Consider the following 24,626-nt stretch of genomic DNA (forward strand, 5'->3'; position numbering starts at 1 on the left):
TATAACATCACCTGTTTCCAATCTGAAAAGTAAGCATTTGTGGAATTCAGAAAAAAAGAAGTGTTATCTAATTAAACACCTGCTGTAGAATGGCTGCACACATCATGGAGTGCACTGTGAAAATTTGCCAAATATTACTTTGTGCTGCTATACCTGTACAGTACTTTTTGTTACAACCATAAAACAATGAACCATTTCCCTAGTCAAAGACATACAAAATGAGACACAATGAATGGGGAAATTTACAAACACCTATATTTTAATGTTAGGAAATAACGGCAATCCAGGAAAAAACAGTAAGTTCAAGACACTGATTTTTACACAGCCAAATAATTCAGGCAATGACAGAAACACATCACAGTTTAACACGATCTACAGGTTGCCTTTAAGATACAGGTATGACAGACAACTAAGCTCAACATGAAACAGTATCAAATACACACATATTGTGATGAAACATTCTCAGAGTAATTCGGCTTGTTTTGAGTTATCCAACCTCATTTGGAAAGGCATTTCATTGAATTCTTATTGGCGAATCACAACATACTTCAGGCAGCATGCAGGAGAAAAAGAGGTTTATTTTGTACATTTTATGACACACATTGTAACATCTGCGCCTTTCCTAAATTCATGTCAAATGAATTATAAAATATTGTTATTTATTTATGTATGCATTTATTTATTTAAGTTAATATTTATATTTACATGTTTATGGAACATCATTCTAGTAAATTAAAACGATATTCCATTAATATATTAACAAAATGCACAGCGATTTTGATTTTCTATTGTGTTATGATATAAAGATTGGGTGAAATACCAGCCACAACATTACAGTAATGCAGTTGCTTTTACAAAACCTGGATTTAAAATAAAGCAAAAGGTACCAAAACAAATGGATCGAAATGGTTTAAAAGGTTGAAGATGATGATTCACTTCATAAAGTTGCCTCTCTATATGTATCAGTGAACCGATGCCATCTTCCTTACAGTTTACCCGCAGTTTATGCAGTGTATGTTTCATAAACAACAACAAAAAATTGCTATGGTACTTCAGTACAAATAAAATAGTCTGCAAAAAAAAAAAAAAAGAATTGTCTCTGCAACTAATTCTAACTTATTGTTTGACAAATGATTGTAAAATCATCTATTTCTTTGGACAATTTTAAAGATGTGAATGTTTCTGATGATAACGGAGCTTTAAATTATTAAAAATGGTAGATTATAGTAAAACAACAGAAATATATTTTTATTTTTTATCAAAGAAAGACGTGTTCCATGGCAAGTTTAAACTTTGATTTAGCCACGATATTGAGAACGGTGATATTAAATCAAACAGACTATCCCTGGATCAACACAAATAGAATTATTAAGATGTTGAATGAATCCATTTGGATATTTGCTAGGACTGTGAATGAACCTTCATATGTATTAGATGCAAACGATTGTGTAGGTACTCTGCAACCAGTTTGTATGGATAACCATGATAACTTAAAATGTATACATAAAGAGTGAAATATATTTCCATTTCCCTATATGTGAAAGGAAACAAGACATTAGGTGGGGTCAGCAGAGTTGTAAGGTCACATTATCACATGATTTAAATGGATGAGGCTGTTTAGTGCCGGCACTTAGGATTCTAATGCAAGGTTGAATCCAGCTGAAAGCCAGATAAAGACAAACATAGAGAAAAATGATAATATTGGAGCAACAGAACACACATTCACTCAGAATTAATTCAAATATGATGATAAAAGTAAGGGAAATGGAAACAAATCTATTAAAAGTGACATTTGAAGATGCATACTCTAATTTTGTGTGTCCTACATAATCACTGATAATTCATAGCGCTTGTTCAATGGAAACAGTATGGGAGTATACCGATTGCTATTTACCGTGAAAACTGTTGAACCCTTATTCTCTAATTAAACCGATGCAAGTGTTTAATGTTAAATACATCTATTTGAAAATCACTAAACACCCCTGCTTGAAAGATCTCAGTAGCAGGGAGCTGTTGCAAACAAACGCATTTAACAACCTTAACACATAGATAAATGAAGATGGTTTGTCAGTTGTTTTAGCTAGCGCATGCAACAGGAATTATTTCCAGAAAAGTATATGCTGGGAGACTCGCAGGCCGAGAGGCAACAATTTCATTTTTAATGCCACCGCGTAACGTTTTCTGGGATTTTTCAGAGGCTGCTGTCAAGATATTCCCCTTGCAAACACAGATACATAGATGGAACGCAAAAGTAGTGTGTGGAGAGGGCAAGCACAGAACAAAAATAACTATATTCATTTCAACAGGTCAAAAGCCTAAAGCCAAGTTATATAAATTTACAAAAGCAACCATTGTGCCTACAGCAATTCAAGCCAGTGGACTGCAATGAGCTCTCAGTAGAAGTGTCTGTTTGACCTTAGGTTATGGAAGCTTAACTAATGCCAAATGTCTTTACTTTTAAGTTGTTATTATTTTACCTTAAAAATATTATAGTATGCCATTTGACTGTGGACGTTACTCTCTCTGGTATCTGGTGTGAAGAGGCCAACTTGTTAAATGCTAATTTTACATCTCCACTAATGCACAATATGGAAGACATATAGTGACAAAGACTGACAATTTTAGATGATATTACTGCAGTTTGAACTGAATTTGTGCCTAGAATGATGTCACATTATTCAATTTTGGTTATTAATTCTACATTTATAATTATGTTGCAAAGGTGTTATTAATGATTTATGTTGCCACTAATAACAACAAACTATAACAATACAGCTACGGCTATAACAAAGGATTCATAATAAATCTTTATGTTAATTACTTGATACAATGCACCCTTTTTGTAGTTAAAATGATAGTAATAAATAGCATGACCAACAAGTATTGGAAATATGTATCTACCAATGATGCTTTGTCAATCAGTTTTGGCTTAGCCTCCACTGGCACATAAACCATATAATCACCCATTAGGGGAATGATTAATAATATTTCTACATCTACTATGACTACGGCTACGACTACTAAATATAATTCAAGAAGAGACACACTAAAACAAAACAAATATATAGTGTACTGGCGCTCCCAAGTTTTAAAAAGTTCACAATCTTTCCTGTATAAGCCAGATGAAAGCATGTCACCTGTTCAACCTTTCAGCTCTGAAGCAGAACATCTGCTGAGTAAAAACTAATAGAAAAGCTTACAAGAGTAAACGGAAATGATGTTGCACTGCAATTCATTTTAATCTGATCCTTGGGGACTAATTCTTGGGGATTATATCTTAACATTTAATTACTGCAGTTGGCCTGATAGACACAGGGCTGATGAAAGGAAATTAAAATGAGATCCTGAAGCTTTATGAAAAGACGAGCAGGGCATTAGGATATAAGTAAATGTTTGCAAACACATGCACAGCATTTTGTCCTAATGTAAAGTTTAAATAGGACACGTGCTCCTACTGCTTACTTCCTCCCCACTCCTTCAGGACACCTATTGACTCTGGGTACTGGGAAAGAACTGTACAGCAAATTAACAAAACAATACTGTTAAAGATCAAAGTGAATATGGCATTGTTTTATATTACAAATATTTTTTCCTTGCAGACTTACTCAAGTTGTCCACAAGTCGCTGTTATCAGCAAAAATGTACTTTGGGGTAGGCTGCTTTCAATACAGATCTTCGCTTTCTGTCTGTCAAAAATCTTCCTGACAATAACAAGTTGGTCTAACTGCAGAACTTGACTTTGCCATTGGCTCAGACACTTGCCTTCTTGACTTTGCCATTGGCTCAGACACTTGCCTTTACAATTTTAGAACAGTGAAAAAGATAAACAAGGGGCGAACCACCGCACAGTTTTATTTTATGTACAACATGTTTCAACAAAGTCTTTGGATTCCTTGAGAAACGTCATCAAGAAACATATTTTTAAGTAATTTATAACGGGCATTTATTTAACTAAGGGCTCCTTCGTTTTTTTACTGGTTTCATATCCTACATCATTTGTATTCTACTCACTAAAAAAAAGTGAAAGAAGAAATTATGTGGTGAAAAGAAATGAGTTTAAACTAAAAAAATGTCCAATCTGACCTTTTTGCACATGTTTCAGACTCTGAGGAAGTTTCTCCAGCTACACAAATGGCATTAATATGCCTGGCTTATCCTAATTTAAATTCCTCTCAGCCCACAGTATGCACACAATTGTGGATCTATATTTTTGACATATATACCAGCTGCATACCAATCTGAGACGTGCAGATTGGTACTGCTTTACTACACCAATTACTCTTCTTAGGAGACAAGTGTTCCACGACTCCCAATTTCACAGCTGACTTGGTTAACAGTCTCGTAATAGTGGCCAGCCAAATTTCCAGCTCCCACCAGAACTAAAGCTAAATAAACCACTGCTCAAGCAACCCTAAAATCAAATCAGAAATGGACTCAAAACTGTGATACCAGGCAGTGATAATGTAAACTTTGCAGTATGATTATCAATATTTACGCATTGCTATAACCAAGACAGCAAAGTCCTCACTTGCATTTGAAATGGATAGATATAAGCTCCGGTTTTGGAAATAATGTACATTGTAAAACTCACTGATTTAAATCTCGCAGCATCAGTGAAATGTGTTAAATATACTATCCTGTCACCAAAATAATCCAGTCATAATTATTTTTTGAAACCTGAACAATTGAAACATTCTTGCAATGCCCCACAGACATGCTGCCTACTGATTCAGCATGCAACAAAGATGTGATGAGATGCAGTGAATACATTTTTACGACATTTATTTTATAACTTTGCTTTGATTCCTAAACACTATGCTGTAAAATGTATATTAGTGGTGTCATTCAGAATGATATAGTCAGATTAATCGTGGAAACATCCACATATAGTATTGTTAAGACTTGAAAACTCGTCTATCAAAACACACAAATAAATTGAAATTCTTTTAGGTTATTTGGTACTACTTTACAGAAATATTATCCCAGGCCTAAGATAACTAATTCAATAGTATCAGTTTCCTACACTGCAGTATGAGTTTTTTTCCTCGACCTTTATACTGATCTGCAGTGTTGAAAGAGTTACAGAGATATACAGTAAAACAATGTAATGCAGAAGTCAGTGCCAACAAATGAAATAGGAAGTCATAGATACACTCATCATTCTCAGTCAACATATGGAAGTTGAACAGTACTGTATGTGTTCTATTTTCCTAACTATTGTGGAATTGTTTTTCTGTTTAACATGTCAACTGGAGTATTAAAACTGGTGGAGGAACACAGTTTTTTTCACATAATTTATGTTTTCATACATTTTAAAGCCAAAACGGCAGTTAATGACTCATTACAATTACCACAAACCACAAATTTGGTTTTTCTCCCTAATGTACCTTTCAGGTGTAATACTCAGAGCTGAGATGTGTAGGAAAGGTATCATTTGGTTCAAACTGAACCAGCACTTCAGAGTGGAGACACGGTTTTTTTGTTTTCGCTCTGTGGTTTTGCGTGAGTAAAGAAAAGATTTCAATCAGTACAAAAAACATTGGCAGTGGTTTAATCATATTTTGGCTTCAAGAAATACAGTTTATTTTTTTATTCTGTAAAGCAAAACGCAAAATCAAGCTACCCTTGTCTTCAGAATAAAAATAAATGTATAAAGGAAGCTTTATTTCCCCAAACTATCATGGGAATTTTGAATTCAGACAACGCTAACAGAGAGGAGGTTGTTTTAACTACAGACCTCTGAATGGTGATGTTAGGATGCAGCGTTGTGTAATGAAATTGGTAGCACATATTTATATAATACTGCCAAGTCAGAGATGGGTGAGTTCGCCATCAGGTCCAGTGTGCTCACATGAAATCAGGGACGGATTTGAACAATATCAAATCCACTTTCAGAATAAATAAAATCAGACTGCAGTACAGACTGGAAAAGGAGATACAACCACTTCAGAAATCAACAAAGGGAGGAGCTAATGGAAGCACTGAAATATCATATTATAACCATTGCTCTTTAAAACAGCATATACCAAACTTTATTTTTCTGTGCCAAGAAGTGTACCATGTATAATTATCACAGTTGATATCACAGTTGTGTACTTCCTTCCTATTTTTGTGTGCAACACAAAAACAAAATTAAATAAACCCAGAACAAAGACAGAACATAAAATCAAATCATAATAATAAAACATTAGAAAAAAAACAAATCTACAGCGTAACCCTGAACATGATGTATCAGAACAGCTGCAGGTGGTGCTGTCATGAACATGGATATGTATGAATTATTCATTTCTAGTGTTGCAGAAGTCTGCTAGCATAAAAAGTACTAGATCTAGTGACAAAATTAACCGGTCTTTGTTAGATTGATGAAGGTTGTACGTATTTTTTTTTTTAATCTGTGGACAAATTCAAAAAACACCCATATATGGTTTAAATACTAATAAGTAGTGTGATACAACTTGAAACACTGGTTACAAAAGCATCTGTTTGGACTTGTGTGTCTTGTGTGTTTTGAAAAAAGGGAATGTGTTATTTTATTATATTTTGTTTGCAATTCTAAGCTCCCCTTTTTGAAGAATGCTTCTAACAAGATGGAACCAGATGGGGCCAAGATTGATATATGAGGCGTTGTAAATACATATTAATACTGAGACTCGTCATCTCAAACAACACTACCTCAACAGATATATTCCTGAATAATTACATTGTCCAACACAAAGTAAACTAGACCTTGTAGCAACCAGTGGGATCAAAGGCAATATTTAATGTCAGTTGCATATTGAGGGATCCAAGTTAAATATAATAAATGTAGATTTAACATTTAGCCTTTAACATCACTAGAGTCAGCATTGTACATTATACACTATATACACACAAACTTTAAATTCTTGAGTCATGAGAGAAATATCTTTGTTGTATATTCTTCTTTCTGACTGTCATATTGCAGCTGAATCATTTAGCCTCAAGCAAAGCAGTGTTTGTACAAGTATCCATGCAACTTTTTTTTTTAAAATTTCTAAATACATGATTTCTTTGATCCCAATATACAAGATTCTGATATTGCCTTTTTAATATAATGTGCACGTTTCCAAAGAGAACCCCCCACCCACCCCAACCCAAACAAAATCTATACACATCATTCAACTCTCCCTCGACGGACATTAATGAATGGGATACTGCTTACTATATACAGACATGTTTTCATCCATGCACAGTGTTTACAAGTACCACATTAACATGCCCAAATATGGACAGATGAGGAAAAGAAGACATGTACAGACTAACTAACTGCACAGCTGCTGTGCAGAAGACAAAACAGTTTAAAATGCAACTGAGCACAATTTGCATTTCTTCTTTTATATATATATATATATATATATATATATATATATATATATATATATATATATATATATATATATATATCTTGACTGCACAGGATGCAAAATGTATGGCTGCACTTCACATGTGAATTTTTTTTTTTTTTTCCCTATTCTAAAATAGATACAAAGGTACAGGTCAAGTCCGTTTTAGTCTCTCATTTTTGTATGCTAACAGGAACATCACACCTTCATGGCTTTCTTTCATATTGTTGGTGACGAATCACCAGCTGAACTTCTTTACTCGGTGCTAGTGCAATGTTTTCCATTTTTTAAGCCAGACCGTCGCTAAATAATTACTCTAAAACAAGCATGGCTGGCCAAACAGAGTCACAGATTTGGCCTGATCTACAGAATAAAGCATTAATTCAGTTAAAGCAAAATATCTGTTTTCCCTTCTTTACACCCAATCAGACCCCACTTAAAGCTATACAAAATTTTTAAAAACAGATACTGTACTCTAAAGCAGGAGTTCTCAAACTTATGGCTTTGTGTGTGTGTGTGTGTGTGTGTACAGTCGTATAAAAAAAAGGTAGAGTGTGAAACCTTTGTATTCTGTTTAAAATATAACCTATGTGTTTTGTTTAATGCTTTTTTTATGCTGTCCCGTTGATAGCTAGGAAGTTCCTGTATGTTTAGTAAGTGTTCCAAAGGAGCTAGGTTTTTGTTTTCGTATTGTTTATTTTTCTATTATTAAAAGTGTGCGTAAGCGCTAAAACCTCAAGTTTTGTGTTGGGTCTACGTTTCTATAGGGGCAAGTGAACAGGCGTGAGAGAGGCCATGTTACTATACATATATATATATATATATATATATATATATATATATATATATATATATATATATATAATTATTTTTGTTTTACTTACTCAATGTGAAACTTGTTGCTGGTGCTGAGCAACAATTCTGTCAAGACGTGGAGGTATCTTCACCAAGCACATACACATGTCATGGTCAATGTTCATCCTGGCTTGGTACTTTGTTTTCATCGATGCCATGACTGAAAATCCGGTTTTGTGCAAGTATGTTGTACTGAATGGGACCAACACTTTCAGTGCTGTATTCATCGGAGCACTCACACCTAAATGTCTCCAGCAGCATTTCACTGAACTTGGTTCTGAGGGAGCTGTCTGATGAAATGTCAACAAGCTCGTCTAACAGCTTTGATGGGACAGAGGACGGCAGTTCAGCTTCAATATTCTCACTAATGGGGTTTGTAGCCCACAGGTGTGTAGCGGCTTGTTCCATCGTGAGTTCAGGAAAGTAAGTATTACATTTGTTGAGTAGACCAGACAGATGCGTTGCCAGCTGCGGTTTGATTATGTCAAAGTCAATGTTTCGTTCCTGAATGAAAGAAGGTAAGAGCTCAAACATATCAGTAGTCCCCCCACAGACACAAACTTTCCAGCGTTGTAGTTTCCTTTTGGTTCAATTCTTTCAAGCTGGGCAATAAAATGAGTGTTCCCACCTTGCATAGTTGTATTCAGCTTATTCATTTCACTGAATATGTCTGCAAGGTAACCCAGTTTTACCAGCCACACGTCATCTTTCAGCACTTCAGCGAGTTCAGGTTTCTTACCAGCTAAGAAAGTATGTAATTCTTCCTTGAGATTAAATATACGGGTAAGCATTCTGCCTCAAGATAGCCATCACACCTCTGTATGCATGAGCAAGGAATGGTGCTCTGCGCCCACTTCCTCACAAAGTGCAGCAAAACATCTGGAGTTTGTTGCTCTGGATTTAATAAAATTAACTAGTATTACTGCTGTGTTCAGAACACTGTGAAGACCTGGTTCAGTGTCTTTCGCAGCAAGCGCCTCTTGGTGTCCAAATAGCGCAAGGTGCAACAGCTTTTATTTTAATGACCAGAATGCTTTCTGGTCATTGCTGTGGCTCTATTAGTGCAGACCCCAATGCAATTAATTAGTCCTGCTGATTTCTGCTGAAGTTATAAAATCATCCAACAGTTTGAAAATATCGTCTGACTTTGTTGTCTTGAGCTCCTTGCAAAACAAAAAGTCTTCCTTTATTCCCTTATTCCACACATATCGAACGTAGGTGAGTAAATGGGACATTTTAGAAATGTCTGTGGAATCATCGAGTTGTATAACAAAATCACTGCCACACAGCCGATCAATGCACTGCAAAACGATGTCTTCTGACATAAAAGCGATCTGTCGTTTGACAGTGTCATTTGACATTGGCATTTTTGCCAGTTCCTTGGCCTGCTCTCCAAACATTTCCTTTCCAATTTCAATGGTACATGGCATTATCAACTCCTCAGCAATCGTATTCAATTTTCTGCGCCACTATGTACGATGACACTACAAGCTTTTTATCTGTGAATTTTGTGGATTTCATTACAGCTTTAGTACCAAGCAGTTCCTTAGCCTTTTGCTCAAAAATTAATGTTGCTTGTTTTTATCTATTTCATGCTTGGTAATTAAATGTCTCTGTAATTTGGAGGGTTTCAAGATGATTTCCAATTACATGAGAGTAGATGTTAAAACTTCATGCTGATTTGAACTTGGCTCTCGCCAAGATAAGCACCAACTAAGACGTAGCTTTACAGTAAACTAATGTGATCCATTTGCGTTTCTTTCCATCTGCTGATGTAGATAACCTTCTGCCTGGTGTTGATGGCTGAAGTGTAATGCTGGCTCCAGGGATCTGCTTATTTTGCCTCCCTGGCGCATCAGCACACACAGCGGCTGCAATGCTGGCTCCAGGGATCAACCACAGTGTGGCTTCCCTAGCGCATCAGCATGACAACCGTCTGGACTGAGCTCAGTAGGATACTTCTCTGGGGTCTTCAAGTTTCAAACATCAAACATTCATTGGACAGTACACACTGCGGTTGAGGTATATCTCCACTTTCAGTACAAATAAAACCGAAATTCAAGAAGCTGTCTTCGCATCTCCTTATTTGCAGGGTTAATAACGGCTTTATGTTTTTTTACTCACACCACCACCTCCTTGCTGTTCTTCAGCCCTTATGGTTGAACTCATTAAAGGAACTTCTGTATCATCATTCTGTGGGGTTTGTTGTTTTGATGCTGATGGTCGAATTAAAAATGTATCCATATCTGGTATTTATAGTGTGTGCGTTTCCAATGATTTTTCCTCTGCTTTGTAATCTGTCGCGCTCCTGCTGAAATAGCTGTATTACACCATATGTAACGCGAGAGCGTGTTACATAACCTGAGAAGGCGTTAATTTCTGCGCATGCTTATGACATGCTGAAATGAACAGGTTTCAGCGTGTCTTAAGCATGCAGGGAAAATAACACATTCTCCTTAAGGCCCCCTAGGGGGCTGCAGACCCCTGGTTGTGAAGAGTTTGTAACTTATACAATACACGAACGTGGTTTGTGACTACTTGTTCGTCCCTTTTGCAAAATACAGTAGATACAAGTCCTTATTATGCACCATTTGAAAATCATGCTGTCAGTATATGTAGACATTTTCAGAGGGAAGGCTAATAATAAATAAAATTTGATAGGACCTCTGTGTACTCTTGCGCACAACGTTTGCCCAATCCTAATTAAACGCACCATATCTCATGTGGTAAACTTACTTTCTAATCACCCTGTATATATATGCAACTTATAGGGTGTATTAAAAGTGTTAGGCTATGGGGAATCCTGCTGCAGCCTAGCTATATTAAGTAGCAGCAGGATGTGAGGGTGTAATGGGCAGCATTGGAGTAACACATTTGTGTTGCACATTTTTCATCATGTACCTCAGTGTGTTGTGGGAAACTGCTTACAGTGAAAGCAGTCCTTTGTATGTATTTTCTTTTGTTACTACTCAATGTTTCTCCATTTAGAAAATTAATCAATTTCCATTTAGAAATACTAAAATAAATGTATTCATTGTCTTTTAGTGTTTATAAACTTAGCATTATCAAATGTTTAATAATTCTTACCTATCTGTAAGGGGAAGCTTATGCATATATGGTTGAATAAATTGGCTGCCGTACTTCAGGGCGGAGGATGAGAAAGACCAAGTTGTCATGGAAATAAATGCAGAAATGCAAGAAAATAAAAACCTTGATATACATCAATTCATTATTGATTTTTTTTTTTTGACAAATGGTGGAACAGCATTTTCTTGTTTTTGTTTCTTTTTGTTCTTAAACAACTGATCTAGAAAAGCTGTTTTGGGTAACTATAACTAAACCACGAAGCAATGTATTCAAAACTGTAGGGTTGTCAGCAGCATCTGTGGTTCTTAGTGGGTTTTCCACCCACTTACACAGTAAGTACCACATGTATCACTGTGGCATACTTAAAGCAAGAAAGCCTAAGGATGATAGTGTTTAATTCTGCATCTCTACGCAAAACTCAGTGGTGGCTTGGGCATCCATTCTTTTATATGCAATACCCTGTGGGCAGGGAATCAAACAATCCTGTTTCCTTCTGTGAATTTGTTACCATAATAGGTCAACAGACATGCTAAATAAATGACTTTTTTTTACTTGTCCTTATTTGTGATAAGTAATTAAATAGTAATTAAAGTAACAAATAGTAATTCAATTTCAGGTGGTTTTCTAGTCTTCTAGTTTTCCTGGCTTCTTCTCGAAGTGATCCTTCTATAAAATACGGTCTCTCAATAGGGATTTTATGAAGATAAGTTTATTTAAACCTTTACCCATGGATGACATCCTTTTGAGGTCTTTCCGAATCAAGTAAAGATAATTCCCCCTTTAAAAATTGCATTTCATCAGCAAGTGGAGAAAACAACAACAAAAAAACAAACATGTTACTGTTTTGCTGTTGTTGTTTCTGCTCCCCATCGAAGCTTCCACTGTTCTTTAGAAGCCCTTTACGTGGCAGTAAGCCTCCAAAGATGAGAAGAGAATGTACAAGAGCCAAAGGCTGACAAAAAGTAATGAGGTGAGGATCTTAGGAGTCCGAGGGCCACCCAGCTCCCCCCCGATTTCAGGTCTCCGTCTGTACATCAGCACCCCGACGCAAATGAAAGCAAAAATGGTGAAGAGGGTGACGGAGAAAGCCAGGGTGCCGGGGTCCACCCTAAAGTCCCTTCCTTGGGAGTTATGGTAGATGGCAGCGATGGACCAGGCGACGCCAATCCCCAGGAACACATTCACAGCATTGCTGCCAGTGACGTTGCCGATGGAGGCATCAGCGTACTGGTCTTGTGTGGCAGCTACTTTACTGGCAAAAGTATCTGAGGAAACAAAAGTAAGCAAAGTCAATACAATAAACATAAAACTAACCAGGAGATCATCTGCAGGTCTGTGTTGAACTTGTGTAAGGTTGAGCTAGTCCAGACACTCAGATTGGTCTCAGTTTGTTTTATCCAGCCTAGTCTGAACATTGAAAGTTCCAGACTAGGAAACCTTCATTATAAAACACCTTTCAAGACAGAGCTGTAGCACAGGTTCATACTGTACAGCATATAATTCAACAATCATTTAGTAAGCGCTCTACTTAATTTGGTCTATGTGGCTCAATATTACCATTGTTTATAAAAAATATTTTACAGGTATAACTACATAAACTACTTTTAATGGTCTTAATGTTTGCCTATACTCTTGTAAGTGTTCTTTGTTAAGGGTTATGTTTAAAGAACAATAATCTGAGCATCAGCTCTGGCCTTTTCATGGCATCACTTCTTGTCTGTGCGCCTTTTGATTAGGGGTGGCCAAATAGTTTTTTTCTCAATAGTCTCTAAGGGGTTTTATTGGATTTGTGGAGCAGTTTACAGTACCAGGGAATCCACCTGGATTGCATCAACCACTTATCTTTATGGATAATCCTGGGTTAACCAAGAGCAGGTGAATCAATCCAGAGTGATTCCACAGTGCCAAAAAAAAGCTCTAAAAAATTGTCTGTGGTTTATCCCGGTAGTGTATAGTTTGATCAAATCAACCTCTTAGTATTTCACACACACATTTGTGACCGCAATATTGCACAACTGCAATTACATGAAAGCATAAAGGGGTTCATTGATTCATCTTCCTTAAACATTGAGTAGACTGACATTGTGAAAGACTTCTAGTCAAAGCGTTTGGTATTGAAATGTATACGTTTCTTTTATTATTAATACATAATTCATTTTCTACCTAAGATACATTAAGCTTTTGTATGGCAGAATAAAAGCACTGTCATAGTAATGCTTATGAATAAAGTCATAAGACAGAAACTCTCATTAAAAAAGACTGTATTTGTACCGGATCTTATAATTAAGGAAGCTTTTTTTTTGTTTTTTAGTATTGACCTTGAATTTCAGAAGTTCTCATATATGCTTCAAGTTCTCATCTGCTTGGGGATCGGGGTTTCATGTCTTATTGTGTGAACAATACCAGTGGCGGGCCGACTAATCTGAGGAACAGGAGTGGTAGTTTATTGCCATTTGGGGTGTAAAAAACAAAGTAATTGTCTTACTCGTAGACGTTGCATCCTAAAATACATTGTTACAGTACAATTTTTTATTGCATGTAATGTATGTATGTATATATATATATATATATATATATATATATATATATATATATATATATATATATATATAAATATATATATACATACATATACACTGTAGAGTTCTTTTTTTCCCCCATACGGTTCATCATTTGCAAACTGTGTAATTTTTGCCTGTCAGACAAAAAGGGTCCCGATCTGGGATCTGGTGTGATCCAGCACAAATGAACCCCTGGTAACAGAGTTTATTCATGATGACCCAATCATCCCACTGACTGACATTGAAAGACATTTCAAAGCCACCTCATTCGCCCCAACATTGCGGCTTCATTGGGTCAGTCTGTCTCTGACTTAAGGGGACTGAACCTTTTGAAATAGCAATGTTTGGTAGAGCTAAGTCACGGTTTTAATAGCTCGGTCAACAGAATGTGGTGGAATGGGTCTAACATGGATTCACCCTGAATATAGAACATAACAACAATTCACTGTACATGCATTACAAGTATTACATTTAGTAAATGTTCTATTTCGGTCTTTGCTATAGATTTCCACCTCCAGCTTCCTTGAAGGAATAAGAGACGGCTGCAATCAGTAAGGAATTGCCATGTATCCCTCCAGAACAATTCAAACACCTGGCAGACTTGTGGCAGGTGAATTATTTAATATGGCATTAAAAGAATGGTAACATGTTTATATTATGTGTTTTTATGAAAAAAAAAAAAAAAAAACAGCTTACCCTAGGATAGGCCACCTACATAATTATATCTCTAATGGTGCTTTTTTCATTACCCTTGGCTGTAGATATAATCCAGACACATGTTAAGACACTAGAAAGCAACACTGTTCTATTAGTAGTTGTTAACCAAAAGCTATCCTTGAGAAATCCAGACTAGATCTAAAATTCTCCTCTTCTGGTTGTCAAAGAAGCTGACAATTGTATTGAGGTCACTGGGGGTTGTGTTGAGATCCGCTCCTGATATCACAGTGGAGCTGTGTTTCATCTGCAGCCTGTTTTAATTTGCATCAGATAATCACACAATATTTGAATTAATTGACTAATAATACTTGTCAGTAGCTTGCAGTCTACGCGTTTTTTTTTAAGTTATGGAAAAATATGTATATACCTGCTTGTTCTTCAAAACAGTGCCTGTCTTTTTTTTTTAACTAACCGAATCCACTGAAATCCGCAATAGACCAATCCCATCAGTTTCATTTCTATCAGCCCTTTTTGGGTTTCTCAGGCTAAAAGGGTATGAAAGCATAGGGGCACTGGCTCTTTGATGATTACTGCTCTCTCATCCACCAAATGAATCATCCCAGCACTGTTCAGTGCAACCCAGTGTATTCACATTATAAGGGGATCAGCACCAGAGCAGACAAAACATTGAAAATATAGGTAATCATAAAAATGTTTAGATGATACATTATACCCTTGTATAGTGTATCTACAACCCTCTTCTTTAAAGTGTGTTTTTTTTAGGACACTCCATACATGGCTTAGGAAATTCTATACATTTTTGTAGCCATGAAGTACAAACTGTAAAACTGTATTGTGTAGCATATATTACTTGTGCTAGCAGCCATTAACGACAGCGATTAAATACTTCAACTCAAGCGCAACACAATTAATTTACTTTGCATGTAACCAATTTTAATAATAATAATAAAATATAAAGGTATTGGATACATTTCAAAATATAGGTACTACATTGCATAGCTAACTGTACATTATTTAACACATGTACTTACAGCAAAATGATATGATTGAGAAAATAATTTAATGTTAAACGCATGTTGGTAATGTATGGAGTTCCCTTTTTACAATCCTATACCTGTGAGCTAAGTGCATGCAGTGCATACTAGTGAATTATAAAGACAGTGTAACTACACGTAGTTAATGCACTTGTATTTATAATTGCATCTGTGTTATCCTTAGTATTGGATGCATCAAAATGTACTGGGGGCAAATACAAATAATAAAAAAGGAGCCATCATCCTAAATCCAGCACTTATCATGACACCATCCTTCTGGCACTATTAAGGCATTCACAATCCTGAGGACATGTCTGTGGCAACCTGCTCCCGTTAGCTTTATTTAAAACTAGGAATTGACTGCACACCTTCTGTGAAACGCTGTTTAAAGCTATTACTGCCACTGTGAAAGACTCCAGCATTTGATTCCCAAGTACTGCCAGCCCTTTATTAGATTGTAGGTACAGTGCAGAATCAGCCTAATGGTATTACCGAAACACTGGCATACTTGTTCTTTGTGCGGCTCCAAACAATCTGAGCCTGAACACCAAAGTCTCATCAAACAGCACTTTTCAAAGAAAGACATGCATTTGCAAATATCTATTTAAAAAAAAAAAATCTGGATCCTTACTAGGAAAGCACTCAGTTTGCATGACTTTAGACAGATAAAATGCACTTCCTAGCTCACCATATTTTTTGGGGGGCTTCTCAAACAGCAGTTCAATTCATTGCTCTTTACCGACAATTATAGTGCTCTTGGTATTGTGCCAGTCAAACAATCAAACTCCTCTCACCATTAAAGGTAAGCTCAGCTCTGTCTCGAAATGTAACTGGTTTCAAAATGGGATGACAAAGGTGGAATTTGAGGCTCAATTATATTCTCTTCTTCTCAATGTGGCTAGACCAGTCCCACTGGACAGAGTGCTTGTTCCACACTCACATCTAGCTGGAAGAATCTTCCCAATGCTTCCCAATCCACCAGCACACTTGGCAATTTGATTGGTTCTCGCAATCAGTTCAGCTTCTTACACGAACTAGTGGTTCACTTCCTGTTTTTTTATTTTTAACTTTGTGTGTTTTATCATTTTCTCTGACATAGTAGTTATTTTTATTCTTGGTGGGACACATATGGTTACATTTTTGACTGGGAAAAAAGCAAACATCTTGCTTAAGCATTAAACTCGTGTATGTGGAGGATTCTTCATTTGCCGAGGTTGATAAAACCTTGATTTTATTCTTTCTTCTCAGTAAATATTGCTTTGCATTCACCCTACGACTTAGGATTTCACCATTAACCAAGCATATACTAGCTTATCAAATCCAACAGGGTGTCTTGGGTGACAACAACATCCTGCGTCATCAGAAAAGCTGGTTATCTAAGCGTCTATTAAAAAAAAAAAATTGCACCCATCAGAGGGGTGAACCGAACACTCCAATTCCACAACACAGGGTGTCAGTAGAGGTTCAGTATGGTGCAGTACTCAACCTGGGATTTGCATAGAACAAATTTAATTGGACACTGTATATTAAGTTTTATTCGATTTGATAATTTCATAGCTGCAATTAACACCCCCCCCCTCTCTAGCCCTCTCGTTAATTGGCATAATTAGCTCTGGACACCCTAGCAGGTAGTCCCAAAAAGAGAGTCTCAGGATTGGATGTCTACAGAGAATGAACAAGTCTATTATCTTGTGCACTGAGGCAGTGAAGAGAAGCTCATATTGCCACCACTTGTGCCATATCTAATCTAAGAATAAACAGGGAACAAAAAACTAAAACTAAAAAAATAAAAAGCAAACTAATAGGTCTCCTCAGATTATTAGATGTATTTCAGGGTTGCAAATGAAAACCGACACCCTGTGGTTTCCAGGTGAAGTCTCATTAAAATCTGTTTTGGGAAGATTCCTTGTTTGATAGCTTTCTGAGTAACTCTAGTAGTAATCTTGTGTTTCCATCTGTTTGTTCCGGGCTAAAGGGAAATACAATCTTTGAGCATTCTCCTGGCTGCTTGAATAACTAGTTTGATAGAGAAGGCCTTTTCATTATGCCGGCCTGATCCCTTTAATGGTTGGTTTTATGATTGAGCCATTTATGGTGGTACAGTTTGTAAATAGCTAGACTAGTCTTTTAGAGAACACTAATTTAACATACTGCAGGAGTGGGTTTGGTCGCATCAAGGTTAATTTTTTACCTTTATTAAAGCCTTCACTCCCTCACATTTGTAAAGCCGAATTTAACAAAACATGGATACATAATATTGAGGCCCCAATATACTTATATAAACTGTACATATTGCATAGACGGGCGCTTTTCACAAATATTACTGTTGAAAATCTGTTTGAGTTGGATTCGCACATGAAACTGGCTTGTGTCAGTTACTCATGTTAGGCCTCTATCATACAATGATATAATGCTATTTTAGAGAAATTTCAGAGAAACATAAAGCTAGATGGGAAAAAAGAGTGCTTATCGTGTCTGTGCCTGTCAACCAATGCAATATATAGTTCTGTTTTTAGCTTTTAAGTACAAACTACAGTATTCATGGAATTCATGCTCGACAAAACAGACTAGGCAAAGGGGAAATGAATAATACAGTGGCACTTTTTTCATAAGTGATGGTACTTCAACATTTTCTTCTATCAGCTGTGGCCAGACAGCTTAGACTGTTCTTTGGTTTACAATGCAGTGCTTTTGAAGTTGATTTTGTTTTCTCTTTGCATGTGTGGAGCCGGTCAACAGCAAGTAATGGAATTTGTGCGAAACGTTATGATGCTCATTACCTAAACATAAGCTCAGTACATTCATTTTTAGGTTATTTATCTTTGGCTGCAAGGGATGACCAATTAATCTAATTTGGGACTGACTGATGTAGCACAAAGGAGAGTGTGTTATTTAGTATAATTAGTCTAGGAAGTTAGAAAGCAGCAATCAAATCCATCAAGCAGCAAACAATTGCACTTTTTATTGCTACAAAATAGACGTCCTCTCTGTGCACCATTTAATTGCTCAAATTTCTAGTAAGCAAGAAACAAAGTGTGAGTACACATGGATTATTTACAATTTAAATACAGAACAAATATTGGTATTGGTCAGCACTCAAAGTACGATATTATATTAATAGGAAAGGTAAAATTGCTTGGCAAACTAGGACACTAAAAAACGCTAGTCTTGGGCCTTATTCACAACATTATCTTAGGTTAAACAGTGTCTTTAGCAACACATTGATTTAAACAGTCCTTACAGGACCACTTATTCCTATCCCAGTAACCGTCTTAGGTTAAAGTTACTACATTTTCTAGTCAGGATTTCTATAGTAATCTAAAATGGGAACCATCAGTTTGCATTTGTACCAAAGTAAATAGATAAACATTTCAAGAAGCCTTGTATTTTGTGTGTGTAAAGACGCTGCTGAGGTTAAATGAACTAGGAAGTGGAAGTGCAAAGTCTCTACCTGGTACAGATGTTCCCAGTGCAACAAACACAACGGCAGTCACGGAATCCTTCAGACCAATGGTGCAGCCAAAATGGGAGGCCAGATCCCCAATAAAAGCTGTCAGGAGACCAATCATGCAGATGGACACAATGAAGCAGGCCCATCCATTCCAGTACTCTGTCGGGGGTACGAATGCAAACAGAACTTTCCAGAACACAGTCAGGAAGTGCATGACGTAATCAAAGCAGGAAGGGAGTTTCTCCTCGCCACATTCATCGTCATCATCATCCTCACCTGTGAAGCAATCCCAGAAAAAAATATGTAAAGAAGAACAAAAAACAAAAAAAGCACAAATGACATTGTTCTACACACTCTTTGTTCTATTGTGTTAGTACTGGGTTATTTATTTTAAAATCCACAGTAAATTCAGTCAAATATATTATCAGCCATTTTAAACAATTGCCATGTTAATCATTAATATGTAACATAACTTGAACAATCAGACAGACATACAATGGTATAGGTTGAATGTGAATGCAAGATATGCTCTCTCAAAAAGTCTGTAAAAGGTTGACTCCAGTGTGCAATTTATTAAAAGGAGTAAAATCCATGTTAATGTTACAAAATGGGAAACAAACAACTTGAGTGTCTAATTTTTGGATAACCCAGTTTTTCCTGAGCTGTTTATTTATCGCTTGGTATGGTTTCTCCTTCCTGAAAAAAAACATGCTTATGTCAATTTGGAGTAAAGAGCTTTTTAATGTTATATTACTTATTGCTTGGTTCTAGTTTATTTTTAAATTAGAAAATGCTTTTCTTTTTTGTTAAAGAGTAGTACGTAATATGGCCATTGTTCTGTAACACTTTAAATGCAAACCATATTATATAGTACCATTTATTTTCTACCTTTTTCTTAAAAAATACCTTTATCAAGGGCAATAGTAACACTCACCTCAAAGCTGAAATTGTCCTTCAAATAAGCACATTTGCATGGTTGTACTGTATTGAAAATATCACACAACCTAACATAATATAGGACTCAAACTGGCATTTTTAACACACATTTTTGTTCAGCATTTATCACTCTATCTATCAATTAAGAAACAATCACATTAGGCTTCTAAAACAGTTCTCTACTTTCTACTAGTTATTCATTAGTGAATTGTCAATTTCAGTCAACTAAAACAATCAATGAATTGCACTTGTTCTTGTGACAATCGTGTCCCAAATAGTCGTCCTGCCCTTGTGAGTATCACTCTAAGCATTCTTCTCTTACAGGTTAGTTTACCCACTTTGGGACTACACAGAGAAAACTGGACAGCTGATACATTTTAAAATTTGAATGGTAAAAAAAAAGTGAAGGAGGGTAACTGGAAGGGACAGAATGGTGCTGATGATGGGACCCTGATTTAACAGTATTCTCTAGAAACTTTTGATGGTTTTCCTCTACCTGGAACATTTATACAGCTGTAACATTAAAATAATAAATCAACTAGCTTTTTAGTACATTTTTTAAATGGCATTCCCACAGTTAAAAGGTTCAGAACTTGGATGTTATGACTACAGTTCACTGAGTGGGCCTCGAAAAGACCTCAAATATCATTTCAAGTCTTCATTTGTGACTTTATGGTCATCTTGTTTTCTCCACTAATAATTATTAATTCATCCTCTGTCTACATTGATTAGCAATACAGCCATAAAAATGAAATCTCATCAACAAAAAACAACAACTAAATAACTAACCCCAAGAAAGGTGTTATATAGCCTTAAACAACTTAAGGCACATACAGTAGACGGAATCAGTATTCTGACTGAGAAATTATTCGAAAGAGACAAAAGTGGGAAAATGAATGTGCTTCATATTTAACCTGGAGGCATTTTTAATCGTTGAACATCCATGAACAAAAGCAACAAACAATGCTCATAAATTAGATGCAACTGTGGATCCTAATCGCTGCTAATAAAAGCTACAGACTTTGTACATGTGTCCCTTGAATACATAAAAGAGAAAATCTCCTGGAACTCAAACATCAGGCTCTGTCTAACATTGATAAATACATATATTACCCAGTGCCAAGAGCCCAATTAACCTATAATAGGCTACCTTTGCAGAAATTTGCATAGCTTTGATTCATTTAATCATACACAATCCTCATGTACACACAATTTAATAACTGTGGTCTAGACCTGTGTTTAAACCTTTTAAATGCTGCCCCCCTTTTTTAGCATACATTTGGTTGCACCCCCCCCCCCACACACATATTAAAATGTTAGACCTTAACTTTATATTATAACAGTTGTTTATTTTCCCGATTTAGTGTAAATCACATATTTTTACTATCACCACAAAAACTACATACATAAGCATATCACAAATTCAACTTGTAAAAACAGTCTATAAATCTTTTTTTTTGTTTGTTTTTTACACTTAGCGGGTGAACATTTAACTGACATGTTAAATCTGGGTTTCTATCAAATAAATCCATGAATTTAAATATTTGTTTTACACTTGGCAAGTCAACGTTTAGCTAACATTCCTAACAAATAAATCAGTGAAAAAATACATGTAACTTAAACCTGCATTAATCCATTTAAATCAATAGTTGCTTTTTTTTTTAATTCGCTCGCTCGCGTTTGGTGTGCAAAGCCTTTAACATGGAAGCCCGTGCCCATTGACGTGTTTGATTTGGTATTGTGTGCTGCAGAGTTGTGCTTCTACTCCCACTTTTAAGAATGTATTTGTTAACATTTATGTATTTAGCTAAATCTGGACTTTTTTTTGCACCACTGTTCTAGACTTCAGTCAGGCAATTCCAAATGTTTGGATGGGGACAATAAATATTTTCTTTTCAATGACGTGGGTTTGCCTGCCTTATATGAAACCACTTGTACAGTATCAACTCTTGTACAGTATTAAGAATCTCCCTTAAAGTCATAGGTTTCTTCTTTGTTCTAGATTTCATAGTGGATTATTACAACAAAAACAAAAGAACTGTGTTTGAAACTTAAGATTAGCCCTTGATTGTTTTAACAGTTCAGTGTGGCCTGTGAAATGACCCATCTCTAGTTAATTGTGGGTAACTCTCTGTTTTTTTTATTACTGTTTCTATTGTGGACTTTTTACTTCTTCAGCTGGGGATCAATCAGTCACCCTCTCTCACAACCAAACACCTGCTCAGACACTTGACTTATTGGGTTGTCTTCCTTCAAGTATTTGGCTGTGTGTACTGTACTGTAAGTAAGCAATAACACAAGACACAAGGCACAGTAGAGTGGATTCAAACCCCTGAGAAATGAGTTGTATCAATTCCAATATTCCTGGTCGGAATTAAATGGGAGCTGAACCATTTTAAGCAACAAGTTATATAACCTCATAGGTTCTGATGAGGTCTAACAAGGTTGCTGCATTCTAAGAGTTTTTACCATTTTTATCTCAGCATTCCTGTCAGCCAGGTTACTAAACGCAGTGGGAGTTCTGGGAGTTCTGGGATGTCACTGTCAATAGGGTCATTGTACTCAATAGGGTCACTCTTCTCAGTGATGGGGTGAATGAATCCCTCCCAGGGGAAATCTGCACATTACTGGAGATGCTTCAGCATCAGTAACATGCTGTTGAGAAGTAAGAGAGCACTAACAGCCAAATGACCAGCAAGTGTCAAAGTGGAGCAGAGGATAAATCCTCAAAATAGGGACTGGTACACTTCTGAAAGTTTCACAGTATTTTTTGCAATTTTACCACACTTTTTCCATGGTTATACTATGAATTTATATAGAAAAAGAGAGCACTGCACACTCAATTGTGCTTCAAAAATGTATATCCTTAATTCGTAAAAAACACAAACGTGCTTTCGTCAGGGTGTATCATAGTGTACCCTGGTTCGCCATGTTTATTAATATGCTTTTACACACCTTGCTATTCTTTACAATACTTGCCTATGCTTTATCATGCTTTCACTGTGCATTATTACACTTTGCTGTGGGGAAATTTGTATAAGGGTTAGTTTACCATGGCTTGTTTTTTAATATGCTTTATCATACCTCTTTGTGCTTTACAATGCTTACCTATGCTTTAACATGATTTTACTGTGCTTTATTACGCTTTGGATACTGTACAGACTTCATTGAAAGTGCTAGCAACTGCTTTTATAAACCAAAAGATGTATGTGTTTGATGATTTATTCTGTATATACTTTATTGAGAGTTAGGGATTGTGGGACACATCTATAAGGTGATACCACTGAATTCAAATAGGAGTTCTGATTAGCAGTACCTGGTTGTCAAATATATAAAAAAAAAAAAAAAAGAAAAAAAAAAAAGTGTCTCTTGAAGGCTTAGTCAAAAGCGAAATTGTCTTCTATTCCGTATTAAAAATGGATGATCTTTAATCAGCTACACAGATGTTGCCTTTCTCTCAAAAAGAGGTTTAGCATCCATCGCATTAAAAGTGACAGGAATATGTATGTGAAAATTCACAGATTTATCGTCTTAAATAGATAGCAAACACTGTCCAATCCAATCCACTGGCACAGTGGATAACATAGGTGTATCAAACTCTGACACTGCAGATTGACATACTAGATCTATGTCTAAAGTAGGCAGCTGGTCTACCAAGATATTTAATTCCTAGGCAGCAGGTAATCTGTTCAGTGTTGCCTGCCCATCTCTAGTTAATTGTGGGTAGCTCTCTGTTTTTTTATTGTGGTCAAAACGATATGGGATTAGTTACATTTTCTCTACTGGGGTGTCAATTAATGAAAGGTTAGGACCTGTTCAAGCAGACTGGCACTATTCTGGAACTAACATCTAAAAATGTCTAAATCTTTTCACTTCATCAGTATTTCATGCCCTTTCCAATCAGCACCCCTTTAAAAATAGATTTGATGCCAATGTACTTTTTAAAGGGTCATAAAATACTGATATTTTATAGTAATTATCATGAAGATAAAATTTCCAGTGGAAATGAGCAGTGAAAGTCACATATTGTTCTCAGTGTTTAGCAGGGGCTAATTGTCACATATCACGACCAACAAACTATGAAGAGGCTTGTGTGTGTGTTTATGTGTGTATATATATATATATATATATATATATATATATATATATATATATATATATATATATATATATATATACACACACTGTATATAAAAGCCTTTCCTTGTGATCAGCTTCTAGTCCAGGGGAGTGGATGATGGTAATGATCCAAAGACAGCATATTAAATGACAATTAGGCTTTTCAGACACTTGCACTTTACAGAAACAACCATACAGTGATCTCGGTTTCAATTTCCATGCTCAATTACAAGAAACGTTAAGTAATTGCCCCCAAACTACTATTCCTTCTTAAAACCCCAGTACCTCTAATACATTTTTTATTACTTGTAATTAGCCTCTTTGGGGCATGGGATTGTTAATGTATTTTGTAGCACCTACCCTGTTCAACCGATGAGGCTTAAAGTTTTATTAAATACATCAGTGTAGACAACTGGGAGTGGACCTGCATAGCAAGTGTCAGAAAAGCGAGAGACGGAATCTTCGCCAAAGTTTAGAAAGACTTGCAGCTGTAGAACACAACTCTATCACGGATATAATACATACACTATACGCCCAATCCCAG

The 24,626-nt window shown here is 36.1% G+C and overlaps 1 protein-coding gene across 9 annotated transcripts in view; it reads right to left on the reverse strand.

Moving 5' to 3' along the window:
* Positions 1-238: 238 nt before the first annotated feature.
* LOC117411339 (sodium/calcium exchanger 1) overlaps positions 239-24,626 on the reverse strand; it is a 191,336-nt gene continuing 166,948 nt past the window's right edge. For all 9 annotated transcript variants that reach the window (XM_059025070.1, XM_034018701.3, XM_059025074.1 and 6 more), the window contains 2 exons: positions 19,028-19,303; positions 239-12,568 (listed from right to left, as the gene is read on the reverse strand). In XM_059025070.1, coding sequence (XP_058881053.1) covers positions 12,192-12,568; positions 19,028-19,303 — 653 coding nt within the window. In that variant the 3' untranslated portion in view covers positions 239-12,191. The remainder of the gene's footprint in view (positions 12,569-19,027; positions 19,304-24,626) is intronic.

Source organism: Acipenser ruthenus, chromosome 6 (genome assembly GCF_902713425.1).
Source record: "Acipenser ruthenus chromosome 6, fAciRut3.2 maternal haplotype, whole genome shotgun sequence".
Classification (NCBI taxonomy): Eukaryota; Metazoa; Chordata; class Actinopteri; order Acipenseriformes; family Acipenseridae; genus Acipenser; species Acipenser ruthenus.